The following is a 13,534-nucleotide window of genomic DNA, read 5'->3' as shown; positions in this document are numbered from 1 at the left end:
ATCCACATTTCAGGGGCAGGAAAACAGCCTTCTAAGATCATTTATACGAATGGTATGGATGGACAAATCCTTATCAGCCTAAAATATTTCTATCTATGATTGCTATGTCATTTCTTTAGGATTAATTAATCCTCTTCATGAGTCATATTTCAACACATTATACATACACATAATTATAAAAGAACCAAGTTGCATAAAATTTATAAAATGGAGACTAGGAAAGGAAAAACCCACTCATAAAACCCACCAAGACTGCTTAAAATGAAAGTCTGAAAGTGCAGGTAGGTATTTGTTTAAATACTTGGTAAAAGAAAATGTTCAATTCAATAGCTGTGAAGACACAATTTTAAGGGGTGTGGGCATAAGAAAAACAGAAAGTCCATTTCTCAGAGTAAAAGGGGTAAATATTTAGTCAAGTCTTAGATAGCATTTCTGTAAACAGAAATTTCAATGGAAAATTTCCAACCTGAGAGCAAATAATTTAAGATGGGTTTAATATAAGAATTAAAGCTCTCGTCTCCATGTCGCTGCCCAGCCTGAAACCCAGCCCTCTGAGTCCTTGTGGCAGTTCGGCTTTTTCTTCCTTGTTCCCTCAACTACAACTGGACACTATAATTTTCTTTCCATTCCAGCAGGAAACTGATATATACTAATGATGACAGCTGGATTCAGAAGAGGAAAAAGAACACAGGGGACAGAGAGTCCTTGTGGGTTTAAAACTCAAAACAAAACCCCCAGATTTGAAAATTTTAAAACCTAGTTAATGGCTGAGGAAACCTCAAATGATTGGGAAGCACTAAGATAAAAGTTTGAATTACACAAAACACATCATTATCTTAAGCTTTTCTAATCATCTTCTCTGCCTTTCTCCTTCACTGTTTTTCTCCTTGTTTATGCCCCTGGCCCTTCAACGTGGTTCTAAGACATGTCAGAGGTAGGAGCAGCCTTCCAAGGTCATTTACAGAAAAGGATTGGAGAGGGGATGAGCAGATGCTCCTCCATCCAAAAAAGTTTCCCTGAAATTGTTATTACTTCATTTCCTTTGGAATAATCAATCCCTTTCAAGATTCATATTTAAATACATTTCATTTAAACATATGTATATACACATAATGAAACAGAATTATGTTTCATAAAATTAGTAAAATAGAAAATAAGAGAAGGAATCTCCCCTGTAATCCTACCATTCTAAAATAATTCCTTTTACCATAGCGCTGCCTTTCATTCTAGTCTGGCCCTCCATTCCCCACTCCCTACCTCCCAAACCTCTAATATTGATTATCAAAATGGCGGGGCAAAGGCAAAGTGAATGAATCTCCAGTTACATTCTTTTTTTTTTTTTTTTTTTCTTTTTTTAGAGACAGGATCTTGCTCTGTCACCCAGGTTGGACTGCAATGGTGTGATCACAGATCACTGCAGCCTTGAAATCCTGGGTTGAAGGGATCCTCCTGCCTCAGCATCCTGAGTAGCTGGGACTCTACAGGCACATAACACCATGTCCAGCTAATTAAAAAAAAAATTCTGTAGAGGTGGAGTCTTGCTATGTTGCCAAGGCTTATCTCGAACTCCTGGCCTCAGGCAACCCTCCTGCTTTGTCCTCCCAAAGTGCAGGGATTACAGGCTTGAGCCACTGCATCCAGCCAGTTACATTATTTTGGAGTGACACTAGGAACTTGGTTCCATAAGGGTCCTAAAAATCCTGTAAGGATGAGGGCAGAGAAAGAAATGTCACATTGTCTTAAAAACCACACAGTCCTACTCTCTGTCTTAGATCGTCCAATCAACTCCTTTGTCTACGGGACAAATTCAGGCTCCTTGGACTTTTGGCCTATGAATGAGGCCTTCCATGACTGAGTTTCTGCCTCCCCAGCCTCACCAGTCACACCTGCTTGGCCTTGAACCCAACACCCTAGTCGCCATGTCCCTAGTGCTCTGAAGGCTGTGCTGATTTGTGCCCTTACAGCTTTGGCCATGCTCCTACCTCTGTCTGTAATACCCACCTCCACCTTGCCCATCCTGGTGAATCCCTATCCACTGTCAAAACTCTGTTCAACCACTTCCTCTTCAAGGAAGTCTTTCCCGTCCTCTCAAGTAGAAACGATCTTTCTTTAGTGCCTCAAATGTGTCCCATAAATACTTCCTTTAATACAGCATCTGAAAAATCCTTCATTGCACCTACTTATAAGACCAAGGCATATTCATTTCTATCTCCAGATACAAGTGCTCAATATATCTCTGAGGCTAGCAGGTCTGATAAACGAAAAAATAAATAAACAAGAAAAGAAATGATCTTTTTCTGGATCAGTCAGAGGGACAGGGGCAACCCTAATCAAGTGGACTCCTGACATTCTAAGACAGGTACGTTATACTGCAGTGTTTTCCTGGGAAAGCAGGCATTTCTTCTTTCCTGAAGATGTTTAAAAATATGAGAACAGTCAAGGTGAGGAGGTGAACACAATGCTCCCCGGCTGGAGGAGACTGGATTAGATGCATAGCTTCCAGCGAATAATAATGACAATAGGCTGGGCGTGGTGGCTCACGTCTGTAATCCCAGCACTTTGGGAGGCCGAGGCGGGTGGATCACCTGAGGTTGGGAGTTCGAGACCAGCCTGACCAACAAGGAGAAACCCTGTCTCCACTAAAAATACAAAATTAGCCAGGCGTGGTAGTGCATGCCTGTAATCCCAGCTACTCGGGAGGCTGAGGCAGGAGAATCACTTGAACCCAGGAGGCGGAGGTTTCAGTAGGCTGAGATTGTGCCATTGCACTCCAGCTTGGGCAGCAAGAGTGAAACTCCATGTCAACAAAAAAAATATTAATAATAGTTAATATTATTGAGCATTTATTCTGTGCCATGCAAAGCACATTCTTCACAGAGAGCTTCACATGTGTAAGCTGACAACCACTCTAAGATACAGATCTTACTGTCCCCTTTTACAATGGAAACAACGTGTCTCAAAGCAGCTAAATAACTTGCCTAAGGTCACAAAGTTAGTAAATGGCAGATCTAGGATTCAAACCCAGAGGTTTGGCTTCAGTCTATGTGGTATACTTCCTACTCTGGGCTTTGTGAGCTAATAATGGAGGTAGATATATATTTACATACACACATAAACACTTTGCTTGGATTCAGAAAATGAATTCACATCTATTTGATACATGAGTTTAAATAAAATCTGTATTTTGATAACAGCTGTTACTTTCTAAAAACTGAGGAAAACTGCATTTCAATCAAACAGTTAATAAATCCACTTAATGAGAGCCTACTATGTGCTTAGATGACAAAGAATCTAAGACATGGTCCACTCTTTCAAGGAGCTTATATGCTAAAACTATAATATCATCACATTATTTTGAAAGCATATTGAAATCTACACATCTAAATAAGTGATCGCCTTATTTGGTGATATATTTATCTATTGCTCAACCTGTTTTGGGGAACAATTTATAAAACACACAAGAATAGATTTCACTACATTAAGCACAGTTTATTTTTATCCCAAACGGTGCTTTCCATCTTAATTGCCATTTTATTTCGTATTTGGTTATTTCTAAAAATCTATTCCACCCTCACAGAAAGAAAATATGCTCCCACTGTTTGTGTGGATGTATTATATGAACATGGACATTCATGCATATACATAAACACAAACACATCTAGCGATTTTATGAGGGCAATTCCCTGAGAACTGAATAAAATTTGTGCTGTCTGATAAAAATGAGTCATATATATGTAATTTAAAATGTAAACAGCCACATTTTTCAACATTAATAATGTTACTTTAATGTACTTTTTGGGTTATGATGTCATTTATAATTCTTCCTATTTCTCCACTTGACAGAGTTAAACACATATATTTCAATGACAGTTTTACTTTTTCTTTGTTATTTTTCCCATTCTAGTTGCCACATTTTATTTTATTTTATTTTTTTGAGACAGGGTATCGCTGTCGCCCAGACTGGAAAGCAATGGCATGATCATAGCTCACTGCAGCCTCGAACTCCTCCTCCTGCCTCAGCCTCCCAAGTACCTAGGCCTACAGATGTGTGCCACCACATGTGGCTAATTAAATTTTTTTTTTTTTTTTAGAGATGAGGCCTCACTATGCTGCCAGGCTGGTCTCAAACTTCTGGCCTCAAGCAATCCTCCTGCCTCAACCTCCTAAAGTGCTGGAATTATAGGCTTGAGCCACCACATCTGACCTTAGTTGCAACATTTTAAAAAGTAAAAGAAACAGGTAAAATTAATTTTGATAATACATTTTAAATTTAATCCAATATGTCAAAAACATCATTCCAACACATACATAATTAATACAAAATTATTGAGAAATTTTATTTTTAACTCATACTAAGTCTTTGAAATCTAGTATGTATTTTACACTAACAGAACATCTCATTTTGGACCAACCACATCTCAAGTGCTCAAGATCCACATAGGACTGGTGGCTGTAGTACTGGATAGTGCAGGACAAAATTTTTAGAGCTACGGTGATCACACTAGAATAAAAGCATCCTGTCCTCACATCTTACTCTGCAGAGTAACATCTTTAAGAGTAATATATAGATGCAAGTGAAATACTGTTAAGTTATTAAACACAGCTTGTGAAAACAAGCTGTGATCTGTTTAATTAGGGTATAAACTCTAAATAATGTTAACAGCTTGGAGAAATGGATGGTTCAAAAAAGCTAAAGTCATCTTCAAGGAACCCAGCTCATCAGTAAAGGATGGGTAGTTGGGGAAGAAAGAAGGCATTTTACAACATATAACGATTAACCATTCTAGACAAAGAATAATGGCACTGAGCCAAGAAAAACTCAGTTCAAATAAACTAATGATTATAGTCAACCATAAACTGTCAGAATCCCAGTGAGTAGATTTGTAAGCAATGAACAAATAAATCTCTTATGGCCAAAGCCCTTTAGAAACATAGGCAGGGAAGTATTACAAAGCTATACGGAATTTGGAACTGAAATACAGAAATGGTGGAAATCTAAAGCAATTTACTTGGTAACATTGGATTCATAGTCTCTTTTTAAACTTTGGACTCCGGTTGACTTAAGGGTAAGCTGAAGTAGATGCAACTCTGGGGTCCCTTACAGCCACGGCCACCAGTAATTTATTATGCAAACTTGGTCACTTTCAAGAGTAAAAGGGGGCACTATTAATAATTATGCTGGGATAAGAGGCATAAATTGGGATTGCTTTATAGCTATAAAACCATATGATTTTACACTACAAAGAGGATACAATAGCTACTCCTATCCAGGGATGTGGAGTTGATGAGAGTCGAGCATGTTCTTATTACCTCTGCATGGCCACAGGGGTTTTGTAGGCTAATATACATCGATCTGGGTGAGACGGTTTTGCATGCTCCCACCTCCCCCACCTCCCTCCTGCAAAGCATTTTAAATTGGTTTGAATTTGGGAACAGGGTTCCATATGAACAGAGCTGGACATTGACAGCCTGAATGTATTTACCGAAGACAACAAATCATTGACAGACTAAATGTAACAGAGGAAAGGCCTGGTCTGCTTGCACTCAGAATCTGACTTTGTAATTGTAGCCTCCTTTAGACAGGCCTAATCAATTAGAAGAGGCTGATTTTAACCAGTTGCAGACTCATTACCCTGCATTCCAGTTTGTGTTGATGAAAATCAGTTTCAGTCTGTGGCCTGGAATTCATGTACAGCACTTCCTGTAGCCTTTTATATAAACACATCAAAAAAATTTTATTTGGAGTTGCCATTTTCCCTTAAAAAAGAAAAACCACTTTGCAAATCATGATTAAAATAGAGCAACTGTATGTGGATCTGGGGTCCATCCCCAGAAACATACATGACCAAGACACATGTGGAAAGTCAGAGCCTGAGGCAGCAACTCGTAAGTGCATTGATGTAGGGGTCGATTTGAGAAGAGAGTCTCAAATACCCAAAATCAAATGAGCCCAGCTCAGTTATCTCCACAGAATGGAACAGAATGAACTCACAGCTATTCAAAATAATGACCTTTCAAAGAAAATACATAAAATAGAAAAAAGCCAGGGTCGTAGATGCAGAGAGGGTATCTGAGTAGAATTCACTCTTCCCTGAATGACCAACTAGAAAATAAACGGCAAACTTCCAAATAAACAAGAACAAGTTTCCCTGACAAACTTCTATGAGGGAACTATATGACACTGTTTAATTTTGATGTGTGGTTAGTCTTATAAAAGTAGAAGGTGGAACAGTGTGTGGCAGAGCCACTCAAAACACCATCTACATTTCAAAGATGTGTAACCATTCCAAAATATAGTATAACTATGAATCGTACCTGGCTGGTTGTCCTTTGCAGATTTGTTGAGGCAGCAAGTCAATAGGAAGAGAATATCAATGTATACAGCTCTGGTCACCAAACATGGATTTTGCCTAGAAAGGTAAAGAACAGAATATAAATTGAGATTTTCTCTCCCTTAGGTCTGGGTCTCAGGAAGGAGAACATGGGTATTTTCTATGGTATATGATGGGGCTTAAGCAGCTGTGGCAAATATTAAGAAATGATGTACAATCATTGATGGCAAGAAAATAAGCAACTAATGTGAGCAAATGAAATCCTTGACCATATGATGGAGGCCAAGGTTATGTGTAGACAAAATAGATAAAAACTCTATGCTCTGGCTTCAAATAAAATAAAATGAAAACAAACACCACAATCCTATCCTAGTTAGTTGAAAATAAGATGGGAAGAAGGGGTGGGGAGATGGTACTCTATTATTCTACATTCTTAAGTGTAGAAATTTGGGGAAAAAAACATCAGTCATGAAAATCAGATTTAGTATTGTAGGGAAGGAAAATTACACTCACATATGAAAAGCTGTATCTGTGGACTTGAAATAACCAGCTGAACAATAGACACATGGCAAGATTAACAAACACTGGAGATGACATTTTCCCCAACAAATGGATTTTTTTCTTCATTCAATATATGGAGCAGCTCTTTGAACGACATAGTAGAAATAGTAAGTGGGCTCAGATTTGGGGATCTACATACAAAAGGAAGAAGGAAGACTTTCTTTTTAAGAACAGCACTGAAGGGCCTTGACTCTTGAGTGTCTTTGGCCATGAAAAGGCCAAAACATCTTTGGTGTACTAATAATACAATGTGAGTAGTGGAGACAGTCGGGACAGACCTACAACTCAGTCTTTCCCACTTACAATCTCTGTGACCTGAATCAGATTCCTGACCTGTAAAATGGGAACTATATTATCACCTCTGCTATGGTTTGACTGCCCCTGCTAAAATTCATGTTGAAAGGTAATGTTATTGTAACACTGTTAAGAGGCAGAGCTTTAAGAGGTGATTGGGTCATGAGGGTACTGTCCTCATGAATGAATTAATGTTGTTATCTTGGGATTGGGCTAGTCATTTGGAGACTGGGTTTGTTATAAAGATGAGTTTGGCTTGATTTCCCCTCTGTCTTGCATGCTCTTTTCTGCCTTCAGCCTTCCACCATGGGATGACCCTCACCAGATGCCAATGCCATCTGTTACAACACATACAATACAATACACACATTCTGTTACAGCAATAGAAAATGGACTAAGACAGCCTTACTGTGAGTCACTGTGAGTGTTCACTGTGGCACAGTAAACTTAAAACGCCCACCTCAGTGCCTGGCCATGGCAGATGTTCCAGAACTGTCCATTCCTTGCCCTTCTCTACTTCCAACATGGGATTAGGGGATGGCATTGAAATTGGCACAAGTCTTCTGGCTAGTCAGTTTCCATGTGGCTTAATCCTGAAATCCATCCTTCTCATTTCCTATAAATTAAGTTTTACAATTTCCCTAAAGTTTATTCACATCTCTATCCTGAATTGCCTATATCTGGAGCTGGTGTATGTCTAACATGAAAAATATGTTATCAGATACTTTTTTTTTTTGAGACAGAGTCTCGCTCTGTTCCCTAGGCTGGAGTGCGGTGGTATGATCTCGGCTTACTGCAACCTCCACCTCCTGAATTCAAGTGATTATGCTGCCTCAGCCTCCCAAGTAGCTGGGATTACACGGGGTAAGACTGAAAGACAAGAGGCTGGTTAAGAGTGTGCTGGTGGTCCAGGCGTGGTGGCTCACGCCTGTAATCCCAGCACTTTGGGAGGCTGAGGCGGGTGGATCACCTGAGGTCAGGAGTTCGAGATCAGCGTGGCCAACATGGTGAAACCCCATCTCTACTAAAAATAAAAAAATGAGCCGGGCATAGTGGCGGGCGCCTGTAGTCCCAGCTACTCAGGAAACTGAGGCAGGAAAATCACTTGAACCTGGAAGGCAGAGGTTGCAGTGAGCTGAGATCATGCCACTGCATGCCAGCCTGGATGACAGAGTGAGACTCTGTCTCAAAAATAAATAAATAAATAGGTAACACATGCAAAAATAATTGAAAAAGCACAAAATGTGGACATGCAATGAAAATGAAATTCCTTTTCCACAACCCTACCCCCTGCCTATATACTGTTCCCGAGGCAACCGCTATGACTACTTTCTAGCACATCCTTCCAAGCACATTCTATTCTTTTCTTTTCTTTTTTTTTTTTTTTGAGATGGAGTCTTACTCTGTCGCCCAGGCGCGAGTGCAGTGGCGCGATCTTGGCTCACTGCAAGCCCTGCCTGCCGGGTTCATGCCATTCTCCTGCCTCAGCCTCCGGAGTAGCTGGGACTACAGGCGCCCGCCGCCACGCACGGCTAATTTTTTGTATTTTTTATTAGAGACAGGGTTTCACTGTGTTAGCCAGGATGGTTTCGATCTCCTGACCTCGTGATCCGCCTGCCTCGGCCTCCCAAAGTGCTGGGATTACAGGCGTGAGCCACCGCGCCAGGCTCTATTATTTTATAAGCATCTATCTGCTACCCACTTGTTTATATAAATGGTGGCTTACTATATACTAGGTTCTGATCATGACTCCTTTTCACTAATATATTTTGGATACCATTCTATTAAGAACATAGAGATTTGCCTCATTTTCTTTTCTTTCTTTTTTGTTTTGCTTTGTTTTGAGACAGGGTCTTTCTCTGTTGCCCAGGCTGAAGTGCAGTGGCATGATCATGGCTCACTGTAGCCTCAACCTCCTGGGCTCAAGTAATCCTCCCACCTCAGCCTCCCAAATACCTGGGACTACAGGTGCATGCCACCACATCCAGCTAATTTTTAAAATTATTTTTGTAGAAATGGGGTCTTGCTATATTGTCCAGCCTGGGGTTCTACTTTTTAACCCTGCCCCTATCTTTTCTCTCTAGTTTACCCTGGGACTCTCAATCGTAACTTCCTGCTGTTACTCTTCCATCCACTATGGAAAGCCCACAGTCTATGAAAACTTTAATGATATCATTCCCAATGGTAAAATTTCTACTAGTTGGGATTGCCCCCTGCTAAAGCAAGAGCCACTCAGGGAGGAAAGCCAGTGGCCTGAGAAAGCAGATAGGATGTCTCCTGTGCATCCAGCCTTGAGCTAGGTGCAGGGAGGACATGTAGGAGACGGCTTCTGACCTGAGAATTTTGACTAGTTTTGGAGACAAAAACAAAGACAAACTTCAGAACAGGATGTAAGGAGTTAAGCCAAAAAACCAACCAACCAACCAACCAACCAACCAACCAACCAACCAACCAACCAACCAACCAACCCACCCACCCACACACCCACCCACCAGGGTGGACTGGAGAAATGAAGTTATACTTCCAGCTGGGCCATGTAAGATGGGAAGAATCGAGAGACAAAGTTGATAAGGAAGGGCATTTGGAAAGAGGGTAAGAGATGTGAGAGGGAATTCATTTGGCTTCTCCAGTCCCAAGGAGCGGCAGCTTGGGAAGATAAGAGAATGCGTTGATAAGGTGGAAACAAGAGGAAGGCTGGTCAGGCTTTTAAGTGATGGGATACTTCATGTTAACTGGGTGTTCCTTAGTGTAATAATTGACTGCCTGCTCCCATGTGGCCCACAGAGTCATAGCTTCTTGCCCCAAATGTTTTCCTGGTTTTCTGTGGAGCCATACAGAGCCATAAAGAGAAGTTGTTGAGAAACCGGTTTGACTTTCAAGTCTGATGAGGAGCCTGGTTTCCACGAGATTTTCAGCTAAGTTAGCATATTTTAAAAATTTCAAAATGAACAGAGGAAAGGTTGACGATCTTTAGAGCCTTCTGCCAGGCTGAAGTGTTCTGCATCTTCCCTAGACCCGGTACAGGCTTGTGACCTTACTGGCCTCCTGGGACACTTCAGGAATCACTGACTGCTCCCACAACTGTGAGGCTTGGGGCCAAGTGTGATGTAGTCAACGAGATCATGGGAGGCTCCCCCAAATGCTGCTGCTTTGGATTCCAGGAAACGGAAGATTTGGGGCCACAAAGGAGTCCATCCATGGCTTCTCCTTTGAGATGACTCTGAGTGAAATTCTGGCCCGGAGCCCACTGTTCATGACTCCACCCTTGAGGACAGTCAAGGCCTTATAACATTCCTGTCTGGAGTCACAGAGTTGGGCTTCACTCTGAACTGGCTTCTAAGTCAGGAAAATAATCTTTTTCGTTCTTTTTCTCTTGCTATTACTTGGTGTTTGTTCTGACTTGGAAATGGTAAACTGTAAGTTCAGGGTGAGCCAGAGGTTTGTTCTCAGTCTGTCAAGCCACTTTGATGATGGGAACAAAATCCCGAAGAGCAGCACGCCAGCTGGACAGGAAACTAAGCCACAGGGTTTCGGTGGGCTTGGGGATTTTTTCTACCCCCAAATGGAAAAATCCTGGCATGGAGCACAGCATAATGAAGATTTATAGTGCTCAAAAAAAATCAGAAGTGATCAGCATCTAGCAGATGCACTGAAAAGCAGCACTAATAGTGGCTTTCGAAGGAGGAGAAGGAATCCAGCACTATGTGGACGAAGTTGACATACAAAAGATGAAATGAAGGCCTTGTTAAGAATCCTATTTTCTTCCACTCTTTTTTACCATTTGTCCTTTATAAATATCCACTTACGAACTTGATTAATATGTTTTTGCCTTGGGAAATCTCTGAACTTCTTTAAATCTCCTGCCCTCTCTCCTGGAAGTTGGGAGAGGCAGAAGGCAGGCAGAGAGCAGGGCTTCCCAGACACGTCTACAAAAGCCCCAGTGTCTAGAGGACAGCAGAAGTCTTGGGGAAGTCTGTGATAAATTATTCACTTTTCCTGTCCCTTCCGGAATCCCAGTGGCTGTAGGTTTTTTTTTTTTTTTTTTTTTTTTAACTGAGGCCTATTCATTCAGAAAACATTTATTAAGAGGCTACTGAGAGCCAGGAATAGTGGTGGGTTTGGAAATATGAAGATGAAGTGATTCAGTGACACAGTCACTGCCCTCAAGGAACTTAGAGTCCTGAATAGTGTTTTTCAAAATATACTTTATGATTCATTCAGTTGGTTATGAAATCAACTAGCGGGTAGTGACCAGCAACAAAGGAAGGAAAGAAAGAAGGAAGAAGGAAGGAAGGGAAGGAGGGAGGAAGGGAAGAGGAGAGAGATGGGGGCAGAGGAAGAAGGGAGAGAAGGAGCTAGGAGGAAGACAGAGGGAGAAAGGAGGAAAATATAATCAGAGTGTATCAAAGTAGTGTAGTAAGGACAGAGGGCAGGAGATTTAAAGAAGTTCAGAGATTTCCCAAGGGATTGTTTCACTAAGGTTTTTGTTATATATCAGCTTTCCACTAAGTCCTTGCTAAGAATGATTTTTAATAAGTTATCTTTAAGATTTAAATAACCATTAAAATGCAACAAAAGTTTAAGTAAAATAATTGACTGGTCTAGCTTTTTTCTTTTTCTTTTCCAGGTAATAAGCTACCCTACATTATACTGAATGGCATCATAGGGTTATGCTTTGTATCCAAAATGACAGTGGATATGCTGAAAGCAAACATTCCTGAAATTAAATATGCTCTATCTTGAGCAAATTCTGTCTCTGTTGCATTTTTGGCAATTTGTATCTTACACAGCTACTAAAATTTCAGACTGTGCATGATTTCATGTGTGTGTGTACATACAGTATATACACACAAACATATGCATTAGGTCATATGTAAAAGCTGTTTCTTGTTGTCAATGTCTGTCAAAAAAAAAAAAAAAAAACACTTGAAAGCCACTAGTGTAGTTGGGAAAACACACAACCAGTCATGCTAGAGTATGATGGGTGCCCCAAAAGGAGGGATTAACAGAGTAATTGTTTGTCTGGGTGAGTCAGGAAGGGCCTTGGCAGAGAGTTGGAGAATGGGGAGGAGGCAGACCATGGGCAAAGTGACCCCAACAGAGGAAGTAGCATGTCCAAAGACTTGGGGACATGACATGTTTAGAGAATACCAAGTGCTAAAAGGGACAATGGTATGGGGGGCGGGAATTGAAATGGCAGAGGTGGGTTATTTTTATTTAATTTATGTTTCCACATTTACATGGCTTAATGTGGCCTCCATCAAAGAAGTACCTCCTAACTCCTATCCACAGGATATAACCAAATATAAGGAGAGGCAGTGTCTGGTCCATGGACAGCTGTTACAATGATGTGAACTGCCAAGACTACAAAGATGGCCAGTGGGATTAACAGGAAATGATATGGGATGAGTCAACAGGGGCCCGAAACAAAAGAAGTCTTTCAGAGCTCTAAAAGTTCCAAAGAATGAAGACCCCAGTGGGACCCCATCAGCTCAAGTCACACTGGACAGCTGGGGTCCCCACTCAATATTGTGAAGCCTTGGTGGGCTCCCTGGAAGAGAGAGGGAATTCACTTTGGACTTACCAAGCTCTACCAGAATTCACTGTCATCTTCAGAGGGCTGGAAACTGCTGTTCTGGCTTTAGGTTGCTAGTGTCTGTTAAGGTCTCTAAGACACATGGCTTAACTTTATTAATACAGAAACATTTACTGAGCAGTATGGGGGATATTCTACATGGGGTGGGAAGGGGAGGGAGAGGAAAACGTTCTGGCTTTGCAGAGCTTATGATCTTGTTGGGGGAGGGGTATATGTGGAGAAAAAATACACATAAAAATAGAGGATTGATTTGATTGTCATGATTGTCATGGAGGAAGGCTCTAAAGGCATTGGAGGGGTTTGAGCTGGTGAAAGAGAAGAAGTTCAAAAAAATCAAACAGGTGCAGCTGGCAGGCTCATCCCAGCCCATCTGGGGTAGTTCTCTTATCTTAGCTCCTACATAAGCAGCTCAGATCACTTCTGTTCTCAACCACAATAAGCAAGAAGTACTAGAAGCTTCTTGCCATGGAGCCAGCACTGGAGTTAATGAAGCAATATCCTAGGGACCACCAGCAGGCCCATAACGGGCTGGAAAGAAGGAAACCAAGTTAAGAGGAAAAGTGGGTGAGAGGCAAAGGGAGAGAAGGCAGGTGAGAAGGGGAGTGGGGGAGAAGGAAAGAGGGAGGGTGGTTAGAAGAATGGGAGAGGGAAAATGGTTGAAAAAGGGGAAATTAGTCTACAACATGTTTCCACATCCCATTATGATCCCTCCACTTGACACATGTCTACCCACCTCCTGCCCTTTATTTAA

General features: G+C 41.2%; 1 protein-coding gene across 10 annotated transcripts in view; it reads right to left on the bottom strand.

Moving 5' to 3' along the window:
- The window catches only part of THADA (THADA armadillo repeat containing), a 366,352-nt gene that overhangs the window by 81,717 nt on the left and 271,101 nt on the right, over positions 1–13,534 (bottom strand). For all 10 annotated transcript variants that reach the window (XM_054475156.2, XM_063648769.1, XM_054475159.2 and 7 more), the window contains one exon: positions 6,316–6,410. In XM_054475156.2, the coding sequence (XP_054331131.1) occupies positions 6,316–6,410 (95 nt within the window). The remainder of the gene's footprint in view (positions 1–6,315; positions 6,411–13,534) is intronic.

This window comes from Pongo pygmaeus, chromosome 12 (genome assembly GCF_028885625.2).
Source record: "Pongo pygmaeus isolate AG05252 chromosome 12, NHGRI_mPonPyg2-v2.0_pri, whole genome shotgun sequence".
Classification (NCBI taxonomy): Eukaryota; Metazoa; Chordata; class Mammalia; order Primates; family Hominidae; genus Pongo; species Pongo pygmaeus.
Note: the sequence above shows the minus strand (reverse complement) of the source record. Positions and strands in the feature narration are given on the sequence as shown.